The following is a 25706-nucleotide window of genomic DNA, read 5'->3' as shown; positions in this document are numbered from 1 at the left end:
ACATGCAAATTAAAATATGGCAGAGACAAGAGGAGAGGAACAAGAGAAAATCTACAGATGCTAGAAATCCCTTTGGGTCCTGCTGAAGGGTCTCGGCCCAAAATGTCAACTGTATTCCTTTTCATAGATGCTGCTTGGCCTGCTGAGTTCCTCCAGGATTTTGTGTGTTTCATTGGAGTGGATAGTGTTAGAGTGGTGATTTTAAGGATTTAGCTCTTTGAGTGTTCAGGCGAGTGAGAGAAGGTAAAAGGCTGTAGGTAGATCTTTTCAGCTTATTTATTGTTTCCTTCTTTATAATTGCACAACTAGAGCAGCAGGGATGCCAGGCAGGATAATGGAATGTTCCTCTTGCGGGATATGGAAAGGCAAGAACAACTACACCTGCTGGATGCAAGAAGTACATCCAGCTGCAGCTTCTGATGAAGGGTCTCGCCACAAAATGTCGACTGTTTACTCTTTACCATAGATGCTGCCTGGCCTGCAGAGTTCCTCCAGCATTCTGTGTGTGTTGTTAAGGAGTTGGAGCTGGAACTGGATGAACTCCAGATCATTCAGAAAGCTGAGGGGTGATAGACCGGTCATATAGAGAGGTAGTAACACCTGAAGTACAGGGCACAGGAGACTAGGTGGCAGGAGGGTGAAAGGGGTTAACAGCCAGTGCAGAGTATGCCTGTGGCCATCTCCCTCAACAACAGTTATACCACTTTGAATACTATTGGAGGGATGAGGTGGACCTAGCACACCAAAGTCACAGTGGTCAGGTCTCTGACACTGAGTCTAGTTCTTGGCTCAGAAGGGAGAGGGAGTGAAGAGGCAAGCTGTGGTGATAGGGGTTTCGTTAGTTAGGGGAACAGAAAGGAGATTCTGTGGACGAGAATGAGATTCCTGGATGGTATGTTGCCTCCTGGGTGTTAGGGTCGAGATTCTGTAAAATGAGTTCAGGCTGTTAGGTGCTAAGTTAAAGGACAGGACTTCAAGGGTTGTGTTCTCAGGATTGCTACCCGTACCACATAGTAGTGAGCCAGAAATAAAAAAATGATACAATATAACACATGGCTAAGGAGGGCTTTAGATATTGTTATTGTATAAGAGGGAGGGCTTTAGATTTTTGGGTCATTGCGCTCTCTTCCAGGGAAGGAGGGAGCTGTACAGATGAGATGGTTTGCACCTAAACTGGATGGGGACTAATATCCTTGCAGGAAATTTTGCCAGTACTGCATGGGGGATGGGTTGGTGTTAAACTAGAGTTGCATGGAGATGGGAACCAGAGTGCCAGAACAGATACGATAGATAGTAGAGAGGTTGTGGAGACAGATGTTGTTAAGACTTCAAAGTCAGGGAGCAAAAGGTTGAGCATGGTGGGACTAATGTTCTGAGGTGCATATATTTCAATGCAAGAAATATTGCAGGAAAGCAAATTATGATATTGTAGCCATTAGTGAGATTTGGTTGCAGAAGAGGCAGGAATAACAGCTCAATATTCTGGGTTTCCGTTGCTTCAGATGTGATAGAGGGGGAGGGGGAGTGACATTACTAGTCAGGGCATTACTAGCAGGCTGAGGGTAGCAGATACCATCAGAATCAACAAACTCATTCGTAAGGCCAGTGATGTTGTGGGGGTGGAACTGGACTCTCTGACAGTGGTGTCTGAAAAGAGGATGCTGTCCAAGTTGCAAGCCATCTTGGACAATGACTCCCATCCACTCCATAATGTACTAGTTAGGCACAGGAGTACATTCAGCCAGAGACTCATTCCACCGAGATGTAACACTGAGTGTCATAGGAAGTCATTCCTACCTGTGGCCACCAAACTTTACAACTCCTTCCTCAGAGTGTCAGACACCCTGAGCCAACATGCTGGTCCTGGACTTATTTCCACTTGGCAGGATTAACTTATTATTATTTAATTATTTATGATTTTATATTGCGGTATTTCTTCACTGTTTTTGGTTGGTGCGGCTGTAACAAAACCCAATTTCCCTCAGGATCATTAATTTGTTTTTCTCCTAATATAAATCAGGACAGAGCATAAATTGCCCTGTTACGCAAATGACATTTTGTTCTATCTAGGGCAACCAACATACTCTTCACCTAAATTGATACAATCCTTTCAACAATATGGTCATTTATCAGGATACAAGATCAACATAGATAAAACCCAATTACTTTTATATAACTATAGCCCACCAAGAGAAACTGAAAGTAGATACCCCAGGGCATAGCAAACAGAGTCTTTCAAACATTCGGGCATCTTTATGACAAAAGATTTGGCAAAATTATCAGAATGCAATTAACAGCCTATATATAAAAAATTTAAAGAAAATATAACAAGGTGGACCCAATTCCTTTTTTTTAGTTTCAGTTCAAGGATTGAATCTATTGAAATGAATATACTGCCCAGACTATTATATCTCTTTCAGACCCTACCAAGAGAGATTAATCAAAATCAATTCAATGAATGGAACAAAATGTTATCAAGGTATATTTGACAAGGTAAAAGGCCTAGAGTTTGTCTCAAAACTTTGCAATTAGACAAGGAAAAGGGGGGATGGGGCCTATCTTCTCTTAGAGATTATAAGAGTTGAGAGCTGAGAGCTGTGATATGTTGGTGCAACCCATCATATGACGCTCAATGGAAAAACATTGAGGAGCGGGTACTTCCCATCCCCACACAGGCAATTTTGGCTGATAACAACCTAAAAAGGCACATAAATACTATTGATAACCATTGGGTGAAATGGACTCTTAAAATATGGAAAACTATTATAAAAGAATATAAACTAGAGGGAGATATTGCAGTTCTTAAATGGTGTGCGTGACTCAGATTTCACACCGAATAAACTGGATGCTAGATTTAAGGTCTGGATAGCTAAAGGAATAACAGTTCTTTGCAATATAATGAAAGAATGAACACTGTTCAGTTTTGAAAGGCTTAAAGAAAAACGCTTATTAGAACAACAAGACTTTTATCGGTATTTACAGATGCGACAATATGTTAATAGGACGGTTAAAAATGAAACCAAGGCAAGTATAAGGGTTTGTCAAATCTTAAAACACATTCGACTTCGTACATTAAAACAAAATGGGAGAAGAAAGGAGGGATAATTATATCTGAGGAAGAATGGACAATAATATGGAGTATGGCACGTTGATCAGAGATAGTACCACGGCTGCAGACAAGGTGGACGCCATGGAGGGATTGTCCACGGAGTTTCTGTGGGTGGAGGTTAGGACCAGGAAGGGGTCAATAACTTTAATGGGTGTTTTTTTTAGGCCACCCAATAGTAACAGGGATATCGATGACTAGATAGGGAAACAGATCCTGGAAAGGCGTAATAATAATAGAGTTGTTGTGATGGGAGATTTTAATGTTCCAAATATCCATTGGCATCTCCCTAGAGCAAGGGGCTTAGATGGGGTGCAGTTTGTTAGGTGTGTTCAGGAAGGTTTCTTGACATAGTATGTAGATAAGCCTACAAGAGGAGAGGCCGTACTTGATTTGGTATTGGGAAATGAACCTGGTCAGGTGTCAGATCTCTCAGTGGGAGAGCATTTTGGAGAGAGTGATCATAATCCTATCTCCTTTACAATAGCATTGGAGAGAGATAGGAGCAGACAAGTTAGAAAAGCGTTTAATTGGAGTAAGGAGAATTATGAGGCTATCAGGCAGGAAATTGAAGGCTTAAATTGGAAACAAATGTTCTCAGGGAAAAGTACAGAAGAAATGTGGCAAATATTCAGGGGATATTTGTGTAGAGTTCTGTATAGATATGTTCCAATGAGACAGGGAACTTATGATAGGGTACAGGAACCGTGGTATACAAAAGCTGTAATAAATCTAGTCAAGAAGAAAAGCTTACATAGGTTCAGAGAGCTAGGTAATGTTAGAGATCTAGAAGATTATAAGGCTACTAGGAAGGAGCTTAAGCAGGAAATTAGGAGAGCCAGAAGGAGCCATGGGAAGGCCTTGGTGGGCAGAATTAAGGAAAACCCCAAGGCATTCTACAAGTATGTGAAGAGAAAGAGGATAAGACGAGAAAGAATAGGACCTATCAAGTGTGACAGTGGGAAAATATGTATGGAACCGGAGGAAATAGCAGAGGTACTTAATCAATACTTTACTTCAGTATTCACTATGGAAAAGGATCTTAGTGATTGTTGTGATGACTTGCAGCAGACAGAAAAGCTTGGGTATATAGATATTAAGAAAAAGGATGTGCTGGAGCTTTTGGAAAGCATCAAGTTGGATAAGTCACCGGGACCGGACAAAATGTTAACCAGGCTACTATGGGAGGCGAGGGAGGAGATTGCTGAGTCTCTGGAGATGATCTTTGCATCATCAATGGGGATGGGAGAGGTTTCAGAGTATTGGAGGGTTGCGGATGTTGTTTCTTTATTTTAGAATGTGAGTAGAGGTAGCTCAGGAAATTATAGATCAGTGAGTCTTACCTCAGTGGTCAGTAAATTGATGGTGAAGATCCTGAGAGGCAGGATTTATGAACATTTGGAGAGGTATAATATGATTAGGAGTAGTCAGCATGGCTTTGTCAAGGGCAGGTCGTGCCTTATGAGCCTGATTGAATTTTTTGAGGATGTGATGAAACACATTGATGAAGGAAGAGCAGTAGATGTAGTGTATATGGATTTCAACAAGGGATTTGATAAGGTACCCCATGCAAGGCTTATTGAGAAAGTACGGAGGCATGGGATCCAAGGAGACGTTGCTTTGTGGATACAGAACTGGCCTGCCCACAGAAGGCAAAGAGTGGTGGTAAAGGGGTCATATTCTGCATGGAGGTCGGTCACCAGCGGAGTGCCTCAGGGATCTGTTCTGGGACCCTTACTCTTCACCATTTCTATAAATGACCTGGATGAGGAAGTGGAGGGATGGGTTAGTAAGTTTGCTGATATGGAATAAAATTCTTAAACGGGTTAATAAATCATCTTTCTGTGCTCGTCATTCTCTTCTACAATTTAAAGTGGTTCATACAGCTTACATTTCTAAACAGAAGCTCTCCAGTTTTTACCCGAATGTTTCTCCACTTTGTAATAAATGCAACTCTGCAGATGCCTCTTTAATTCATATGTTTTGGTTTTGCCCCACAATTGAAAAGTTTTGGCGGGAAGTATTTCATACCTTCTCTCAACTTAGGGTCCAATTTGACCCAAATCCCCTTACTACCTTGTCTGGTATTATTGCAAATGAAGATATAACTTTAAATACTCCTAACCTACAGGTTTTAGTTTTTACCTCTCTTTTAGCAAGAAGAGCAATCTTGCTTAAATGGAAGGAGTCTACTCCTACACATCTTCAATGGCTATGTGATATTATGTCGTATTTAAATTTAGAAAAGATCTGCTGCTCAGTCTTAAATTTGAAACAATCTTTTTATGATATTTGGGGACCTTTCCTAAATTACTTTTTCAATTTATAAAGTTTAACAGTGCACAGACTTTTATGTATATTTTTATCTTCTATTTTTATGTGAATATGGGTTTTTTGATAAAACCAATTAGCAATCCAATGATTATTATCTTTGCTCTTTCTTTTGAATGTTGTTTTTGACTCCTTGAAATCTGTCTACCAAGTCACATCCTTCTGCCGATGCCTTAACAACACAGACCTCTTCAAGATGTTCTATATTTCAGTGACCCTAGAACCGTGGAGACAACATACCATCCAGAAATACCATTCACTATTGTAGAACTGCCTGTCTGTCCCCTAAATATCAAAGTTAAGTAGCAGTGACAGAGAATCTATATAATACTAAAACCCTCATGCTGGCTGTCTGTTTGTGACTTCCAGTTAGTGCAAACGGTGCATTACAGCGGCACTATTTTTGGCTAATTCCTTTAAATGCGCTAACTTACAGAATGCAGGCAAAATTCAGGATTATATATTTGTATAAAGTTGTTCATTTGCCAAAATCAACTGCCCAGGGCATGACCCAAGAGCCGATCTATCATCATAAACACAAAGTACACCTCAGATGCTGTGGTCAAATCAAGACGTACAAAAAAGCTGGATGAACTCAGCAGGTCGGGCAGCATCCATTGAAAGAAGCAGTCAACGGATGCTGCCCGATCCGCCATCCGATTCTACCTTTGAGTGATCGGGCAATTGTTGCAGTGAATAGAGAAGACAAAATCACACAGTATTTGACAGGCAGATATATCGAGCCCTCTAAAGCTGTCGGATCGATACTTGGATTTCCAATTCATGAGAGGGAACCAGCCGTTGTTCACCTTCAAGTGCACCTTCCCCAACAGCATCAAGTATTCTTTCGAGATAATGCTGCTGTGCAACTGAATAATGATATGGCAAGAACCACTTTAACAGAATTCATGGATCTTTGCACTTGCGATCCATTTGCGAGAATCCTGTACTATGCTGATATTGCCAGATTCTACATTTGGACTAATAAGAGTTGGGAAAGAAGGAGAATGGGGAAGTGAGTGGAGTACTCCGGGATTTTTGAAGCAAATGTTCTGGGTCGAGTGTATACCGTTTCTCCACAGAGTGGTGACCTCTATTATTTGAGACTTCTTCTTCATCACATAAAGGGACCAATATCTTTCGAATCATTGAAAACACATGATGAAGATATCCTTCCACCATTCAAAGACATCTGCAGAGAGGATTGTTGCAAGCTGACAATCATTGGCAGCAAACTATGGAAGAAGCAGAGAGAACAAGAATGCCCAGAGCAATGAGACATTTGTTTGTTGTCTTGCTAACAAATACTGAAATCAACAATTCATAGCAATTGTGGAACCAGTTCAAGAATACAATGTCTGAAGATTTCTTACAAATGGAGAGGAGAACTATCAATGATCCTAATATCATGATTGATGAGAGGCATCATGGATAAGCTCTTCTGTATTTCCAAGAGAAACTTGAGAACTTGAGCAAAACACTTGAAGAATATAACTGCCAACACCAAAAAAGGGTACAATTACTCAAAATGCTGGCAATCTGGAATTATTGCGTGAACTGCAATACAACAGAGATAAACAGCAGGAATTTTTTTCTCAGAAGGAGCCCCTATTGAATTATGAGCAAAGAGAAGTATATGAATATGTGTGCGACTGCTTAGAAAGGAATCTCTCTTCAATGATTTAAATTGATGCACCAAGAGGAACAGGCAAGACATTTATCATCAACTTGATCCTCGCTAAAGTTAGGGGAGATGGAGGTGTTGCTATTGCTGTAGCATCATCAGGTATTGCAGTAACATTGATGCCTAGTGGTAGGACAATGCATTCAAGATTCAAAATAACCCTCAAAGTCAATGAAGATGCCCTTTGTAACACAGATAAAAACACCAATACTGCAAATTTACTCCAAAATGCAAGACTTATTGTCTGGGATGAGTGCCCCATGATTAGGAGGGAGAGCTTCGAAGCCGTGGACCGGACTCTTCGTGATGTATGTGGCAAGAATGAGGCCTTCGAGGGTATTTTAACCATTTTCTGTGGCAATTTCCGTCAGCTTCTACCAGTTGTGAAACGTGGAAATGATGCTGATGTGGAGAATTCATGCATAAAAAAATCCTTCTTATGGAGAAGCTTCAATTGAAGGGAAACATGCGATTGAGTAAGGGAGAAGGACGATATTTTGAGTTCTTATTGGATGTTGGAGAAGACAAGATTCAGAAAAATGAAAATGATGAAATCGAATTACCTGAAGATATGATTCTGCCAGCAAAAACTATGGAAGAATGGATTGATTTCATCTACCCGACATTCGACAATCCTGCAGAACTGTTCTCGAGGAATTCTATCTTGGTTCCTCTCAAGGAAATTATGCGAAAAATAAACTTCACATGCATTAGATGCTTCCCTGGAATCATGAAAGAATACTGTTCCTTCAATGCCGTAAGTGAAGGAGCTAACGCCACTCATTTTCCAACTTATTTCGAATTCCTTGATTCGGTCAAACTTTCTGGATTGCCGCCACATAAACGGGAATTGAAGAGGGGATCTCCCATCATTTCAGTGAGGAACTTGGATCCACCAAGGCATTGCAATGGAATGCAAATGATGGTGGAAGAACTACATGACAATCTCATCGTAGCAAAGATAAACATTGGTGCGTTCAATAATGACATTGTCATGTTCCCAAGAATTACTCTCAATTTATCAGAAGGGGAAGATGTCCCTCTTCAGCGGAGCCAGTTCCCGATACAGTCAAGCTTTGCTATGACTATACATAAGGTGCAAGGCTAAACCATGGAGAATGTGTTGATTTATCTGGAGAAACCGGTATTCCAGCATGGTCAGCTGTAAGTGGTTTTAAGCCGGGTAAAAAGAAATGAAAATGTTTAGAGTATTCTTGAAGGGTGGCAGATCAACCAGAAATGTTGTCATCAAAAGTGTCCTTTGTTAAATGAGGAGAAGCTACATTTGTCTTGCTACGCATCTTTATTCTTTAATAAACTGACTTTTTCTTCTTTAATTTCCAAAGCACATCACATCAGACTGCACTACCTTTCTCTCAAAGGGTTCTCCAAAAGGTCACCCAGCTGTCTAGTACTACTATAGAAAGTGTAGTACTTTTGATTTCTTGAAGAGATCTGTAAAGCTGAGACAAGTGTTGGAAGGACCATACGATGTAGGAGCAGAATTAGGCCATTCAGCCCATCAAATCTGCTCCACCATTTTATCATGGTTGATTTATTTTCCCTCTCAACACAATTGTCCTTTCTCCTCATAATTCTTATTCTTTATAATTGTTGAATGTTGTTTTTTTTTGTTGCATGTCACACCAACACAACCACAGCAAATTCCTAATACATGTAAATGTATATGGCGAACAAAGTTAATCCTTGATTACCTTTGATACCCTTACTAATCAATAACCTATCAACCTTGCTTTAAATATAAGAAGAAAGTTGATGGTCTTTGTTTTATACTATTAGAAATGTCATGGATATGGAAAAGCCAAAGCACCCTTGAAAAAAGGAGTTTGTGTTTACATTCCAACTTCAAATCTTTCTTCTGGTTTGACGATATTTCTGTTGTGAATTGTACTGACCCGCTCTATAGCTTCCTTTTCTTGGGGTGTCACCTGTACGTAGTCAGTTTGCGATGTATCCTCCCCAACTGCGCCCACCTCCTCTTCAATCTCACCAGCCTCCTCCATGGGTTCATTTAACATCTGGATGAACTGTTCCTGGTGTTCGCTGATTTGCTGCAGGTAAATGTTACACCTTATATTCATATTCATAGAGCAAACAGTTACATCAACACAGCTTCATGTATTTCATAAACCACGCAACATGTAGGTAATCTGTGCTATCATATAATAAGGCATAACCATGGCTTTGAAAGGTTTCTGATACTAAAAATTTAATGCTTTTATTATTCCCTACAAATAAATATTCGCAAGTCTCCAATCTTTAATCCATTCTCGGTAAGTATTAAATTCAGCCAGCTTTATTATGGCCAGTAGACTTCCTATCAGAATCAGGTTGTTATCACTGATATATGTTGTGAAATTTGCTGTTTTGTGCCAGCAATACATAAAAATTACTATAAATTACAATAAGAAATTTTTTTAAATAAATAAGTAGTGCAAAAAGAGAACAAAACCATGAGATAGTGTTCATGGGTTCATGGTCTGTTCAGAAATTAAATGGAGGCGGGAAAGAAGCTTGAGAACATTTTGAAAAGGTGACATTCATTAGTAAGGACGCTCACCATCCAGACATGCCTTCTTCTCTTTGCTGCCATCAGGAAGGAGATACAGGAGGCTGAAGATGCACACTCAATGTTTTAGTAACAATTTCTTCCATCCTGCCATCAGATTTCTGAATGGTCTTTGAACTCATGAACACTACCTCACCATTTATTTCTCTTTTTGCACTTTTTTTTAATTTTTTATTGTAATTTATAGTAATATTCATGTGTTACACTTACTGCTACTGCAAAACAACAAATTTAACAACATACATCAGTGATGATAAAGCTGATTTTGATTCTGATACTTGAATGTGACTGGCAGCTCTGTTGGATGGTGTCAGTTGCTGGACAACAATGTCAGGGTCCAGTCCGGTCCAGAATCCGCGTTCCGGGTCTCGATCTGGTCTGAGTGCTCCAGACTCCAGGTCCTGCAGTTGTCCCTCCCATCACCCGTGAACTAGTTAGGACCCTCCTGGCTCAAGGAGGTACACCTGTGACTCATTGAGCTGCAGGTGTTAATAAGGGGCCTTGGGACTGGGACCAGGTGGGTGGTTGTTTTGTTCTGTATCCTGCTCTGCCCTAGTTGCTGGACTGTTCTGTATATGCTGTATCTGGTTGGTCTTGTTCCCCTGCTTCTCTCCTGTACACTGGTCTAGCTGTTCCGCCTTATTCTCCTTGCTTGCGTTGCCATGCTGTCAGTTGCCTTTCCCAATTTACCAATGTACCCGGTGGATCACTGTAGTGTTTGTTTACCCTGGACCCAGCTTCCTACCCTTTGCCTCCATCAGGCGGATCCGGCCGAACTGCCGCTGCCCAGCAGGGGTTCTGCCCCTTCCACCTATTGCTCCCTATGGGTTGTGCCCCGCACCTGCCCAGGTGTCCGCGTCTGTCCCAAGCCTCTGTGTGTTCTGCCCAGGATCCATGCAGCCCGCCCTAGGGACTCCTACCCTTGCCTGCCCTGAACTGTGGGATCTGCCTGCCTGCCCCAAACTGTGGGATCTGCCTGCCTGCCCCAACTCTGGGAGCCCGCTCCGCTCTGCCTCCCTGACACTCTATCTACCTGAACCCCAGCTCTACCCTTAAATGCCATGGCAGCCCCATCCTGTCCTCCCCCTAGTACTTCAGTGTCTGCGTCCTGCGTTTGGGTCCATCCAGCCCCCGTTCCTGACAAAAAAGGATCCTGCTTTGAACAGATGCCTGACAACAATCTCGTCACAGAATCGCTGGGTCTTTGTGAACAGCTTTTATTGAGACCAGTGGAGAGTATTTCAACACTGATCAAAACCTCATGTTCATTATACTGATAGAGGCAAATAACCACTGTCCCAAGGTATAACATCCTCTACTTTAGTCGAACCAGATTAAAAACCTTATTCTTTCTATATTCTGGTCACAGCATGCAAGTGCTTATTAAATTATCTTAAGTTTGATTCCATCATTAACGGTATTCAAATTGATTACTACGTGAAGAAAGTTCTTACTTTGGTCCCTTCACTGATCACATTTAGAAGATCAGGAAGTTTTACCAGGAACAGGTCATTCAGCCCAACAAAGCTTGCCAAATTCCTATTCACACTGTCTGTTGAAATAACTATTGAGTTTAGATTTGAAAGTCTCTAAGCTACTATTCTCAACAACACAACCAGGTAGTTTGTTCCATGTGTTCACAACTCACTGAGTGAAGAAATGTTTCCTGATGTTAGTCCAAAATCTCCCTTTAACCAGTCTCCACCAATGGTCCCATGTCCTTGATGATGGATTAATTTTCAAGTAGTAGCTGGCATTCACCCTTGATGATAGGTTCTTGATTAGCCAGGCATCAAAGGGTATGGGGAAAAGGCAGGGGAGTTGGGATGACTGGAAGAATTGGATCAGCCATGATTGAATGGCAGAGCAGACTTGATGGACTGAATGGTGTACTTCTGCTCCTATATCTTATGGTCTTATTTTGAATATTTCTATTATGTCTCCTCTCATTCTACATCTACTTAAACTAAAACGATTTAATTCTTTCTATCTTTCTTCATAGCTCATACCCTGAAGACCTGACATTAGTCTGGTTGCCCTTCTCTGAACTCTTTCCAGTGCCTTCACATCCCTCACACAACATGGAGACCAAAATCATACATATTATTCAAGATGTGGCCTCACAAGCTTAAGGAGAACGTCTCTAGACTTGAACTCCATGGAGCCCAACATTCTATTAACCTTCCTAATTGCTTCAGTGCATTGTCTATATGTTGATAGTGATGAGTCTATCAGGATGCCCCAGCATTACCTCCTTGTTTTTATATTCTATTCCCCTTGAAATGAATTCCAACGTTGCAGTTGCCTTCTTTACCACAGACTCAACCTGTAAATTAACCTTCTGGGAGTCTTGTAACACCATAGGATTTATCACGTTAATGCTCCTAAGCTCCTTAGTCCCTCTGCACCTCTGATGTTTGAATTTTCTCCCCATTTAGATAGTAGTCTATACTATTGTTCCCTTTACCAAAATGCATTTCCCAACACTGTATTCCATCTGACACTTTCTTGCCCACTCTTCCAATTTCTCTAAGTCCTTCTGAAATCGAATTGCATCCTCAGCACTACTTAACCCTCCACTATCTTCGTATCATCTGCAAACTTTACCACAAAGCCATCAATTCCATTATCTAGAACACTGACAAACAAAGTGAAAAGTTGGTATCTTTCCTGTAACACCATAGGATTTTATCTTGTTAAGCAACCTCAGGTGTGGCACCTTATCAAATGCCTTCTGAAAATGACATCCACTGCCCCTCTTTGGTCCACCCTGCTTGTTACTTTCCTCAAAGAACTCTAACAGATTTGTCAGGCAAGATTTCCCCGTACAGAAACCATGCTGACTTTGACTTATTTTATCATTAGTCTCCAAGTACTCCAAAACCTCATCCTTAATAACGGACTCCCAACCACTCAACCACTGAGGTTAGGCTAACTGGCCTATAATTTCCTTTTGTTTGCCTTCCTCCCTCCTTAGAAGTGGAGTGACACTTGTCCTAATATGTTATTCTCCACTGTGGTGTTTAAACAGTCGATCCCGGCCTGTTCTGAGTTCCATAGTTTAAAACAGTCGTTAACTAACTGAAGCATACACCAGTCAGTACATTAATGTCTCTCCAGTTCAAATGCAATCCATCCGGATGGTACAGGTTCCATCTGCCCCAAAAGACAACCCAATGTCCCATAAACCTATGCCCTAACCTACACAATGATTTGAGCCACGCATTGAATCTTCTAACCTCATCCATCTTACCTGGTCTGGCACAGGCAGAACTTCCGAGAAGACCACCTTGTCAGTTCTGTCCCCAAGCTTTCCACCTAACTCTTTAAATTTGTCTTGCAGAACTGACAACCTGTCCTTTCCTATGTCATTTGTTCCGTTATGGACAATGACTACTGGATCCACCCTATTTATGTCCAGGAGCTTAACTACTCGTCTAGGGAGATCTCCGACTTGTGCTCCTGGTAGGTAATACACCGTACGAGACTCCTTGTCAGTACAAACCTGATTCTCAACATCCCCCCCCCCCCACCAACCAGATAATTGAGTTCCCTGCCTTCACTACTTCCTTTTTACAGGGTTTAAATTTAGGTTTATATCTGTCACAGTTTAACTGAAATTGATATATTTGTTTTATTAACCACCTCTTTTCTGGGAAATGGCTTGTTCATTAAGTTCCACCATACATTTACTTACCAAACAGTTCCACATGGGAATAATTGGGTTTAGCTTGGATTAAATGTAGGCAGCACGATGCAACACATTTTAAACTGAAATGGCATCATACTCTTGTAACTAGGATAAGAGAGATAACAGAATGATCCCAACAGGCATCTTTCTCACTGTATTCTGTTCCTGAGGTTAGTCTGTTGGAAGTAAACCTAACAGAGTTCATGCTGGGTTTCCCTAATACCTGCAGAAGCTGTGGATTTTCTCTGCCCACTTGCTGAAGCAGGGCTGGTAACATGGATGGATTCTGCTGAAGAACCTGCCTCATGTTCTGAAACTGAGGTAGATCACGAAGGAATTCCAGGGGGCTCTCATCTGTCAGGAGAGAAGAAAGGAAATACAAACATGGTCAGGTAACCAAACTAAAATAGATAACAGGAGAAGCATCTTACCGTGTGTACAGTGGTGAATGTACAGAGATTAACAGATTAACCCTGTACCTCTGTGGACCTACCAAGCACTGGAGGGAAGAGAGCTGTTAGGCTCCACCTGCTGGCTGGATTTAGTGCACTTTTGGAGAGGTTTGTAATCTGAAAGTGCACAATCTGAGAGGTGATTCACCATTTATATTTGTTTCTGTTTTCTATCTGTTAAGAAATCCTCTATCCCAGCTAATGAATCAACTTCATTAGATATTCACTGTCCAGGGCCAAAACCCCCATTGCTAACCTGCAGCAAGAAGAAACTGTCCAAGGTCCAAAATGCTGATTGCTACAGTCAATGCTTTCATGCACATCAGAAAAGCTGTTTAAACTTTGGATCCGTGGCCTTTTCCATTAATATCATGTAGAAAATCAATAATATCCATGCTGACCTGATAAAGGTCTAACAGTACCACAAAAACAGAGTCGTGGTTGCAAAACTTCACATACAGAAGATGTTATAAGGTGATTTATAAAGAGAAATATAGAATAAGTACAAAATAGAGAAGACTGTGGGAGCTGGTAGAAGGTCCAGTGAAGATGATACTGAATTTACATTTTAGCCTGAGTTCAGGAAGAATCTCTTCTCAGAGCCTTCTTTCTCCTATGGACAGCTTGTTTTTCTGCAAACTCTTGGCATTTTACTATATTTTTATTTAGAACACAGTGACAGGCCCTTCCAGCCCAACAAGCCCACACCTCTCAAATACACCCATTTGACTGATTAATCTACTAACTATAAGTCTTTGGAATGTGGGAGGACACTGGAGCAAACTGAGGAAACCCAAAGGGTCACTGAGAGATCGAATAAACTCCTTACAGAATATGGCACGAAATGAACCCACTTGCTGGTGTTGTAATAGCACTATGCTAATTGCTACACTATCATGCCACCCTGTATGTTTTATATACAGTATATTGGTATTCTCTTAGTATTTTTGAACCCTTTATAAAATTATAATATCTTTTAGAATTTATTTCTCAAACCACAATGTGTTCCACTAAAAATAAAATAACTGTAGTTAAGTTACTTCATTAACAGAAAGCATTGCATCCTTGTGTGAGAGGGGAATATATCTTACAAAATAGTAACCATTAATATCTAGACTCTCTTTTGGAAATAAGATTCAGTTTGTTAAGCAAATTATCCTTGAAATATAGGTTAATACAGTATAACCTCCCTAAAGTGAGGTTACTGTAGACACCTGTAAAGGATAAAACTTATGGCTGTGACATAAATTGAGGACACTGGAATTAATATATTGAACTTCATCTTTATCTTATCCAGTGACATTTTATACAATAAGATTTTGAATGTTTTTTTGCAACCTAAATACTTTATTACATTCTCAAAAGAACTCACAATAAATTTGGTAAGATTATTTTCCTTTTATAAAACCCCATCGTTTCTTTCTACACATTATTCAAAGTTTTTTGTTATCATTTCCGTAACAATTGTTCCAGAATGTTCCTGATGACTGACATTAGGCCGAATAGTTCCATGTTTTTTTTTATCCTTGTTTTTCATTCCACTGAACCCATAACAAAATACATGGGAATTTTGGAAAAGCATAATCCATGCATCCACTATCATTGCAGTCACCTCTTTTACCATTGTACAATAGAGGTCAATAAGATACAGAATATCTTTAACTTCCAGTAAAATGGTGACGCGCTCAAGCGCGGTGGCCTCTCAGAGGCCAATCTAAGGTGTTTTTGTCTTTTTTACAACTGCAAGACAATGCTAGACTTTAAGAACTTTGGATACTTAAGATCTACCTCATCAGCGAGCTGCTCATTGGCAGAGGAGCTGAACTTGGTGCAGACCATCTTGCCGCCTGCTATAGGAAGGCATTGAAGGCACCAGAGATAGTGCACAAAGGCAGCTTGCAGTGAAACAGTGGATGATTGTTTCGGACTTTAATCTTGCAATCGCAAGATCCAGTTGGACGTGATCATTTACGATACCACAGGCTCACTTCCCTTGTTTGTTGATGCAACAGGCTGTGAGAGAGCGGCAAAACCTCTCTTGAACTTGAACAAAAAGCAGTCAGGTGCAGGGGATTCCATAAGTTTACCTCAAATGTTCTTCCTTCAGATGCTACATGACCTACTTAGTAACCCCAACATTTTCTGTTTCTATTTCTAATGTTCAGATATATGTCTAACTGGATAGCATTTTTCTCAAATATTATTGCTGGAGCCTTTTACGAATCAGAAAAGGATAAATGAATTAGTTGATAAAGAAGACAACAGAATATGAAAGCAAAGTAGTTGGAAATTTTAAAAATGAAACAAAGAGTAAGCCAGGTTTGATTCTGAATTTCAGTGTTGCTTGTGTGGAGTTTGCAAGCTCTCCCTGTGACCATGTGGGTTTCTCCTGGGTGCTCCAGTGATCTTCCCGCATCCCAAAGATGTGCTGGTAGCATAATTGGTTAAATTTCCCTCCCTTAGTAAGTGGGAGGTAGGAGAATCAAGGAATAGTAAATAGGAATGTGAAAGACAACAGGATACAGGAAGAAGACTAATAAGCGTATGCGATGTAATGTACAGAATGGCTTCCCCATGTCATTAGATCCCTCAAAGTTCCTGTGCAAGCTGGTAAAGTTGTTAAGAAGGTGTATGGTGTGTGGCCTTCATTAGTTAGGAGATTGAGCACAAAAGCTGCAAGGTAAAGTTGTAGCTCTATAAACACTGGTTATGCCACATTTGGAATATTATATTCAGTTGCAGCCTTCTTTTAAAGGATGAAAAAGCTTTAGAGAGGGTATGGAGTGATTTACCAAGCTGTTGTCTGAATTAGAGAGCCTATTTTATAAGGGTAAAGTGAGTGAGGTAGGGCGGTCCAGCCAATGGTATAGCTGTTTGCACATAACCATTTTTTTACGATCAAAAGACACTGCTGGATATTAAGAACATCAAATACTACAGGTTTATCCCACTAACGAGTTGCTGAATAGCGATAGAGCTGGACTTGCTGCAAACCTTGTTGTCACCTGCTACAACTACCCAGGGAAGAAGGCATCAGAGGCAGTCAGCAGAGGTGGTGCACGGTCCAATAGGTGGTGTAAATGATTGTCTTTTACAATTTTCTCAAGATCGCAAGACCCTGTCAGACATTGGTAATGTAGAATACTAAATATCCAGTTCACTGATTTATTGGAAAGACCAACAGTGGGGAAGCTGTGTGGCCTTGATTGTTGCCCAGACCAAGCTCTCATGCCACGACATCGCCTGTTGCAGCCACCCAAGAGAGAAGGTTCTGGAGATGGTGTGGAAGAGAGCAGAGGCATGGCAGACACACTGGAGTCCATGCTAGGTTGAGGGCTGGCACCCCATCGGTGTTACCCACCACTGTTCCACAATGGAAGACAAGCTGGACTGTCTGTGGCAGAAATGAAGAACTACTGCATGCTTGTTCTCGCAGAAACACAATTCCAGATCAACTTGCAGGCCATGCCACTCAAGGGCTTTGGCTGTTATTTTTTTGTGACTATATGTTTTTCTACTATTGTAACTATGTGTTTTATGTGGTATGTGCTGTGTGCTATGTGTGATTGTCAGTAGTGTGTTTTGCACTTTGGCCCTGGAGGAATACTGTTTCGTTTAGCTATGTTCATGTGTATGGTTGGATGACAATTAAACTTGAACTACTATTTTCCCTCTAGAGCAAAGGACGGTGAGAGATTACTTGACAAATGTATTCAAGATGATAAGAGGCACAGTGCATAGTAAGAGAGTTTTTCCAAGGTTGGAATGCACTGCAAGGGGTAACAGTAGAACCAGATACATTAAAAGCATTTAAGAAACTCTTAGAATGGTACATGGATGAAAGAAAAATGGAGGGCTATGTGGGAGGAAAGTTAAATTCATCTTAATAGTGGTTTGAAAGGTCAGCAAACATCATGAGTCAAAGGGCTTGTACTGAGCTATAATATTCTATTTTCTATGAAAATGAGGTTCAGCTATTAGTCTTGATCTCATGTAGCAACAACTGTAACCAGTTCAAATGATGACCACACAAGATGATCCATGACATTCTACTGTACACCAATGAGACAGGGCACCATTTTCTGTATATGTAATCAAGGTAAACAAGAAGAGTTTTGTCAAATTATTTACAAAAAGTGGTACTCCTTGCCTAGTATTTCTGGGTTAGATTCCTGAACAGATTCAAGACAACGTTGAGGTGCTGTACTCTCCTCCACTGGACTCATTAGACTATCAGGCACGTCCTGTGAATAAGAAAAGAGATTCAATATGTCTCTGCTGAAAAGATAAAAAAAAAACTAATTCTACAGCACTGAGACTTGGCATTTTGTATAACTACTGCATTTTCCATACTTACTCTCTTTCCTCAGTAACTTACTTGGTGTCTGAATCACACCATCATGATAAAAGCATTAACGCATAAGCAGAGTCATACAGCACAGAAACTGGCCTCTCTGCTCACTGAGTCACACCAATCCTCAATACTCATTTTTACTGCCCCTACACTCATCTTATTTTATTTTCCATCCACTTCCATCAATTCCATCCAGATTCAACCATTCATCTCAAACAAAGAGAAATTCTGCAGATGCTGGACTTCTAAGCAACACACACAAAATGCTGGAGCAACTCAGCAGACCCAACAGCATCTAGGAAAACAGTACCAACGACATTTCAGACCGAAACCCTTTGGCAGGACTGAAGAAAAGGCTGAGGAGTAGACTTAAAAGGTGGGGGGAGGGGAGAGAGAAACACAAGGTGATAGGTGAAAGCTAGAGAGGGAAGAATGAAGTAAAGATCTGGGAAGTTGATTGATGAAAGAGATAGAAGTCCAAGGAAGAAAGAAAAGCGGGAGGAGCACCAGGGGAGGCGATGAGCGAGTCAGGAGATAAGGTGAGAGAGGGAACTGGTGAAGAGAGGGAAGTGAGAGAGAAATGGTGAAGTGGGAGGGATGGAGTGCATTATCAGATGTTTGAGAAATCTATGATCATGTTGGAGGCTACCAAAATGAAATATAAGGTGTTGTTCCTTCGGCCTAAGTGTGGCCTCATCATGACAGCTGGGGAGGCCATGGTTGGACATATCAGAATGGGAATGGAAAGCGGATTTAAAGCGGATAGCAACTGGGAGATCCCACTTTTTCTGATGGATAGAGTGTAAATGCTCGATGAAGCAGTCTCCATCAGGTCTCACCGATATACAGAAGGCCACTCTGGGAGCACCAAACACAGTATATGACCTCACTTGAGAGGACTGTTTAGGGCCCTGAATGGTGATGAGGGAGGAGGTGTAGAGGCAGTTGTAGTACTTGTTCTGCTTGCAAGGATAAGTGCCAAGAGGGAGATCAGAGGGATGGATGGACAAGGGAGTCATGTAGGAAGCAATCTCTGTGGAAAGTAAAAAGTGGGGGGAAGGGAATGATGTGTTTGGTGGTGGAATACCATGGGAGGTGGCAGAAGTTTCAGAGAATTATGTGCTATATGTGGAGGCTGATGGGGTGGAAGATGAGGACAAGAGGAACCCTATCCCTGGGAGGATAGGGTAAGAGCAGACATGCATGAAATGGAAAAGATGTGGTTGAGGACAACATTGATAGTGGAGGAAGGGAAGCCCCTTTCTTTGAAAAAAGGAGGACATCTCCTTCTTCTAGAATGAAAAGCCTCATCCTGACAGCAGATATGGTGGAGACGGAGGAATTGAGAGAAGGGGATGGCGTTTTTACAAGTAACACGTGGGACAAGGTATAGTCCAGTTAGCTGTCTGTGGGTTTATAATAGACATCAGTGGATAAGATATCTCCAGAGATAGAGACAGTGAGATTGAGAAAGGGGAGGGAGGTGTCTGAAATGGGCCAAGTAAATTTGAGGGCAGGGTGGAAGTTGGAGGCAAAGTGGATGAAGTCAACAGCTTCAGCATGGGTACAGGATGTAGTGTAGGAAAAGTGCGGGATGGTCACTGGTGTAGGCTTGAAACATAGACTGTTCCACATAGCTAACAAAGAGGCAGACATAGCTAGAATCCATGTGAGTGCCCATGGCTCCCCCTTTGTTTGAAGGAAGTGGGAGGAGCCAAAGGAGAAATTATTCAGAGTGAGGACAAGTTCTGCTAGGCAGAGGAGAGTGGTGCTAGAGGGGAATTGATTAGGTCTGGTGTCCAGAGAAAAACAGAGAGATTTGAGTCCTTCCTGGTGGGGGATGGAGGTGTACAGCATCTGGGCCTGTATAGTAAAACTAAAACGATGGGGGCCAGGGAATCTGAAATCTTTGAAAAGATCCAAAGCGTGTGAAGTGTCACAGATGTAGGTAGAAAGAGTATGAACTCGGAAGGGGGAGGAATAAAACAGAGTCAAGGTATGCCAATAGGAGTTCAGTCGGGTAGGAACAAGTTGAAATAATGGGTCTACCTGGACAAGCAGATTTGTGGATCTTGGGTAGGAGGTAGAAACAGGAGGTGCAGGGTGCAGGAACTATGAGGTTTGTGGTGGTGTATGGGTTCCCCAGAGTCAATAAGGTTAGTGATGGTGTGGACGACAATGGCCTGGTGCTCCTTAGTGGGGTCCTGTTCAAGGGGTAAGTAAGAGGAGGAGTCTGAAAGTTGGTATTGGGCCTCAGCAAGGTAGAGGTCAGTACGCCGGACTACTACAGCACCTCCCTTATCTGCAGGTTTGATAGTGAAGTTAGGATTGCAGAGGGAGTGAAGAGCCAAGTGGTCAGAAGGAGTGAGTTTGGATCAGAGAGAGTATTAAAGTCTAGATGGCTAATGTTCCAACAGCAGTTGGCAATGAAAAGGTCCAGAGCAGGCAGAAGACCAGAGCAGTCTGTCCAGGAAGAGGAGGAGGGTTGGAGATGGGAGAAGAGGTCATCAGTGCAGGGCAGAGAGTCCATGCCAAAGAAATAGGCTCAGAGACAGAGGCAGAGGAAGAAGGCCCAGAACTCGCTGAAATGTGAGAGCAGGGGGACAAAGGTGAGGCCCTTACTGAGGACGGAACGGATAGGGGAAGGTCAGAGAGGGATGGTCAAACTTACGGTAATGCCCCCCACCCCCTTCCCCTTCACCATTTCCCATCCACTTTTCCCTCTCTCACCTTATCTCCTGTATCTTACAGCCAGTACCTGTTTCCCAGGGCACAAATAGCAAACACCAGAGGGCATATGTACAAAGTTAAGGGAGGGAAGTTTAGGGGAGACATCAGGAGTAAGTTTTTTACACAGAGGGTTGTGAGTACCTGGAATGACTTGCCAAGGATGGTGGTGGAGGCTAAAACATTAGGGGTATTTAAGAGCCTCTTGGACAGGCACATGGATGAAAGAAAAATAGAGGATTACAGGGTCGTGTGGGTTCGGTACTTCTTTTTTAAGGAATATATGGGTCAGCACAACATCGAGGGCCAAAGGGCCTGTACTGTGCTGTAGTATTCGTGTCTAGTGTCTCCTCGCCAGCCCATTGCCTCGCTCTGGTGCTCCTCCCCCATTTTCTTTCTTCTATGGCCTTCTGTCTCTTTCACCAAACAACTTCACTGCTTTTTACTTCATTCTCCCCCCTTTGGGTTTCACCTATTACCTTGTGTTTCTCTCTCCCCTCCCCCCTCCTTTTAATTCTACTCCTCAGCTTTTCTCTCCAGTCCTGTCGAAGCATTTTAGCCTGAAATGTCAACTGTACTCTTTTCCTAGGTGCTGCCTGGTCTGCCGAGTTCCTCCAGCATTTTGTGTGTGTTGCTCAACCACTCATCTGTACACTTGGGGCAATTGACAATGGGTCAATTAACCTCCAAACCCATAAGTCTGGGATGTGGGATGAAACCAGCATACACGGAAGAAATCTTCATGGTCACAGGGAGAAGATCAGAAGCAGGTTTATTATCACTGGCATGTGACGTGAAATTTGTTAACTTAGTAGCAGTTCAATGCAATACCTAAAATAGAAGAAAAAAAACAAACTAAAATAATAACAATAATAAATAAATATGTAAATCAATTACAGTATACGTATATTGAATAGATTAAAAATCGTACAAAAAACAGAAATACTATATATTAAAAAGTGTGGTAGTGTCCATTTGGGAATCGGATGACAGAGGGGAAGAGGCTATTCCTGAATCGCTGATGGTAACAGTGAGGAAAAGGCAAATCCCACATAGAAGCACCATGGATCAGGATCTCTGGAGCTGTGGGGCAGCAGCTCTGCAGTATAACTCCTTGGTCATACAGACTAATCTGTACCACCTACAAAATGGATTACAATTATTCGCTTCGGGTTTTCAGGTACAAGACGTGTCTTGATGACTTGTCCATGTGTGTACCTCATAAACCCATGATTTCTATCACAAAGGAGAACAGAGAAACAAGCACAGCTACATTGGAGACCCTTCCAGAGGTTGCATGCTATCCTAACTTAGAAATATATCACCATTGCATTTTCATTAGTTCCAAATCCCAGCATTCCCCACTTAACATTGCCATGGAGATACCTTCACATAGAACACATGACATAGAACATTACAGCACAGTAGATACCCTTCAACCCACTGTGTTATGCTGTTCTTTTAACCTACTCTAAGCTCAATCTAACCACTCCCTTTCACATAGCCCTCCAATTTTCTATAATCTACATGCCTCTCTGAGTTTCTTAAATGTCCCTAATGTATCCGCCACCCCGGCACTGCATTCTATGCATCCAAACTCTCTGAGTTAAACACTACCTCTGAATCTCCTTTATACTTTCCTTGAGTCAGCTTAAAATTATGCCGTTTTGAATTAGCCATTTTACCCTCGGAAAAAGGCCATGGCTGACCACTCTGTCTATGCGTTATCATCTTTTACAGCTCTATAAAGTCACCTCTCATCTTTCTTCACTCAAAGAAGAGCCCTACCTTACCCTTATAAAACAGATTCTCTTTAATCCAGGCAGCACCCTGGTAAATCTCCTCTACACCATCACTTAACACCACCATGGAAGTACCTTCACATTAAGATTTCCAGCTCACTACCACTTCTCAAGCACAATTAGTGATGGACAAGAAATGTTAGCTTTGTCAACAATGTCCAGATCCTGAAAAAAAATACTTTTAAAACATTGTAACATCCAGAAAATGGTAGTTTGACTGACATCTTTCAGTTTAAAAAGTCTTCCAATATAGAAAATACAGCAGACAATTTGCTCCAGGCAATGTGGCAATGATTAGGTCATATGATTTTGGTGTTGGTTGAGGAACATGTATTAATCAAGACACTAAATCTTTAATTTTGCAACACTGGAACAGAACAGGCAAGGCCTTAATTTAACATTACATCTAAAATACCGTTACCACATTCAACAATGAGATACTATTCAGCCAGGTTTCTGACACAAGTGAAGATGCTCCTTTCTGAGCTACACGTGACATGCATTGTTTTACCTGGAACAATCAGATAAAGCTGCATTGATTAAGGTTAAGCAACATCCAGCACATGCACACACACAGTCAGACACTCAAACACACCCACAGTCCTTACCGTCAGCAGGTATTCCACCGCCCTGTGTGGATTATTGAAGCTTGCCCTTAATGCTGCCACCACCTCTTCACGATCATAACCCATTGACATAATTTCAGACACCATTGTCTCATAAGCTGCATTCCTCTCTGTGAAGAGGAAAGAATAAGACACTTAAGAATATAAATAGTTTTCTGGGGTGTACTGCCGATCACCGCCAAAATTACACCTTCCCGTATAAATACTGACATCAACAATTACTAAAGGAAACACATTGTTCAAAATATACTATAAGATTACATATTTAAGAATTGCACCCACAACATCACACAGGTAGTACTGATTTAATAATGTTACCAAAGTATAAAAGTACCAAAGCTATTGTAAGTAGATGAGAAACAGTCCCTACACAGGACCTTATTTGAGAAAATGCAGTATTAATTCTCTGCCACTAATAATACTGAAAAAAATCAGTGAATCACTCCTACAAACATTCCTTGTGTCATTACCCTACCACTCTTTTACAGCCTTGTCCATTTGGCCCTCCCCATTGATCTCCCTCCTAACATTTCACTTACAGGGGTGTCAAACTCATTTTAGGTCACTGGCCGGATTGGGCAAAATGCAGCTTCATGCAGGCCAGATCAGTTGGGCGCGTGCGAACGCAGCTTTCATTGCCTCCGTTTTTTCAGCCTGTTCTCATGTGTCTCAGTCCCTGCTATAACTACAAAGTGTTTCACTTCACAAATTCCGTTTCTTATGAAGAAGACTGCTGAGCAAGCATTATTTTTATGATTGGTATTAACTTACAATCATAGGCTTCATATCGCCGGGCCATTAATAATTAAAATAATAGCTCTACCTAAAATGATCGCGCGGGCCGGATATGGCCCGTGGGCCTTGAGTTTGACATCACTGGTCTAACACCTCTCTAAGATGCCCCTCTTCCTTCCCTTTCTCTCATGATTAACTCTCCTTTGCTATCAAGATTCCTTCTTCTACAATCTTTACCTTTTGAATCTATCACCTCTCCCCCAGCTTCCCACTTCATTCCCCCCTCCACTAGTCTCATCTATCACCTTCTAACATACTCCTCCCCCTCCCCCACATTCTTATTCTGGCTTCTGCTCCTTCTTTTCAAATCCTGCTGAATAGTCTTGACCCAAAACATCAACTGTTTATTCCTCTCCATAGATGCTGCCTGACCGAGTTCCTCCAGAACTGGTGGGTGAGGTTCTTTTACAACTATTACAAATGACTTTGCATGGCACAGCAAATCATAAATTAATAGTAGAGTAATCTTTACTAAGATATTTGCATATCAGTTTCTTAATCCATTCCCACACCCCTCTCCATGTTTATGAAATACTATCTATGAGTTTACAGACCTGATGGCATAATATCATTGTCATGGGGCAGATCCTCAAAAACGTCACTCTGAGAAGTAGGTTCTGAGAGTAAATCAATCATTGATGCTTGTGCTGGGAGTAGATCACTGACTGATGGGGCAGAGAACATGTCACTGCCAGAAGGCTGCATTGAACTGTGAATACAAATTTAATTGTATTTTAAACCAGTATTTTTAAATACAGTACAGTCGGCCCTCCTTAACCGCGGATTCCACATGCGCAGATTCAACCAACTGCGGATCAGGAAAACCCGGAAGTTCTCTCTCCAGCACTCGTAATTTGAGCGTGTACAAACTATTTTTTCTTGTCATTATTCCCTAAACAATACAGTATAACAACTATTTATATAGCATTTATGTTGTATTTGGTATTATAAATAACCTAGAAATGGCTTTAAAGTACATGCAGTCCCCGGGTTACGAATGAGTTCCACTCCTGAGTCCGTCTTTTAGTTGGATTTGAAGTCGGAACAGGTACATCCAGTATTATTTAGCGTCAGTTAGTCAAATGTTTTTCTTAGTATATAGTATATATTTTACCTTTCAATGCATATAAAACACTTAAGAAACATACGTATTTCAATAATTAAACCACTGCGTTGCTTAGTAATAATTGTAGTTTTCATCAGAGCAGGGCCATTCACATGCTCCATTAAAATTGTTCCCATCGTTGACCAACTGTAGCCTAACGCTTTTCCAATGACCGATGGCATTTCACCTCTTTCCGATCGCTTTATTACTTCCACCTTACTTTCAATCGTAATCGTGATTATTTTCGTGAACAGAAACACTGTGGATTCAGAACTGCACGGCCAGGTCCTAATGTCCACTGCACTGAGCATGTTAAATAAAGTCCGGGGTTCCGCTGGGTCCTAACGACCACCGCACTGAGCCAAGTTAAATGGGGGACTTGAGCATCCGCGATTTTTGGGTATCCGCGGGGGGGGTCTCGGAACCAACCCCCCAGCAGATAA

The 25706-nt window shown here is 41.5% G+C and overlaps 1 protein-coding gene across 1 annotated transcript in view; it reads right to left on the bottom strand.

The window, feature by feature from the left end:
- Positions 1 to 25706, bottom strand: part of LOC132406337 (UV excision repair protein RAD23 homolog A-like) — a 64208-nt gene that overhangs the window by 10161 nt on the left and 28341 nt on the right. The window contains exons 4-8 of the mRNA XM_059991867.1: positions 24713 to 24867; positions 23346 to 23473; positions 18005 to 18098; positions 13626 to 13756; positions 9038 to 9193 (exon numbers count right to left, since the gene is read on the bottom strand). Of these exons, the coding sequence (XP_059847850.1) occupies positions 9038 to 9193; positions 13626 to 13756; positions 18005 to 18098; positions 23346 to 23473; positions 24713 to 24867 (664 nt within the window). The remainder of the gene's footprint in view (positions 1 to 9037; positions 9194 to 13625; positions 13757 to 18004; positions 18099 to 23345; positions 23474 to 24712; positions 24868 to 25706) is intronic.

The sequence above is a fragment of the Hypanus sabinus genome, chromosome 16 (assembly GCF_030144855.1).
Source record: "Hypanus sabinus isolate sHypSab1 chromosome 16, sHypSab1.hap1, whole genome shotgun sequence".
NCBI classification, from domain to species: Eukaryota; Metazoa; Chordata; class Chondrichthyes; order Myliobatiformes; family Dasyatidae; genus Hypanus; species Hypanus sabinus.
This window is presented reverse-complemented; position numbering and strand designations above follow the sequence as displayed.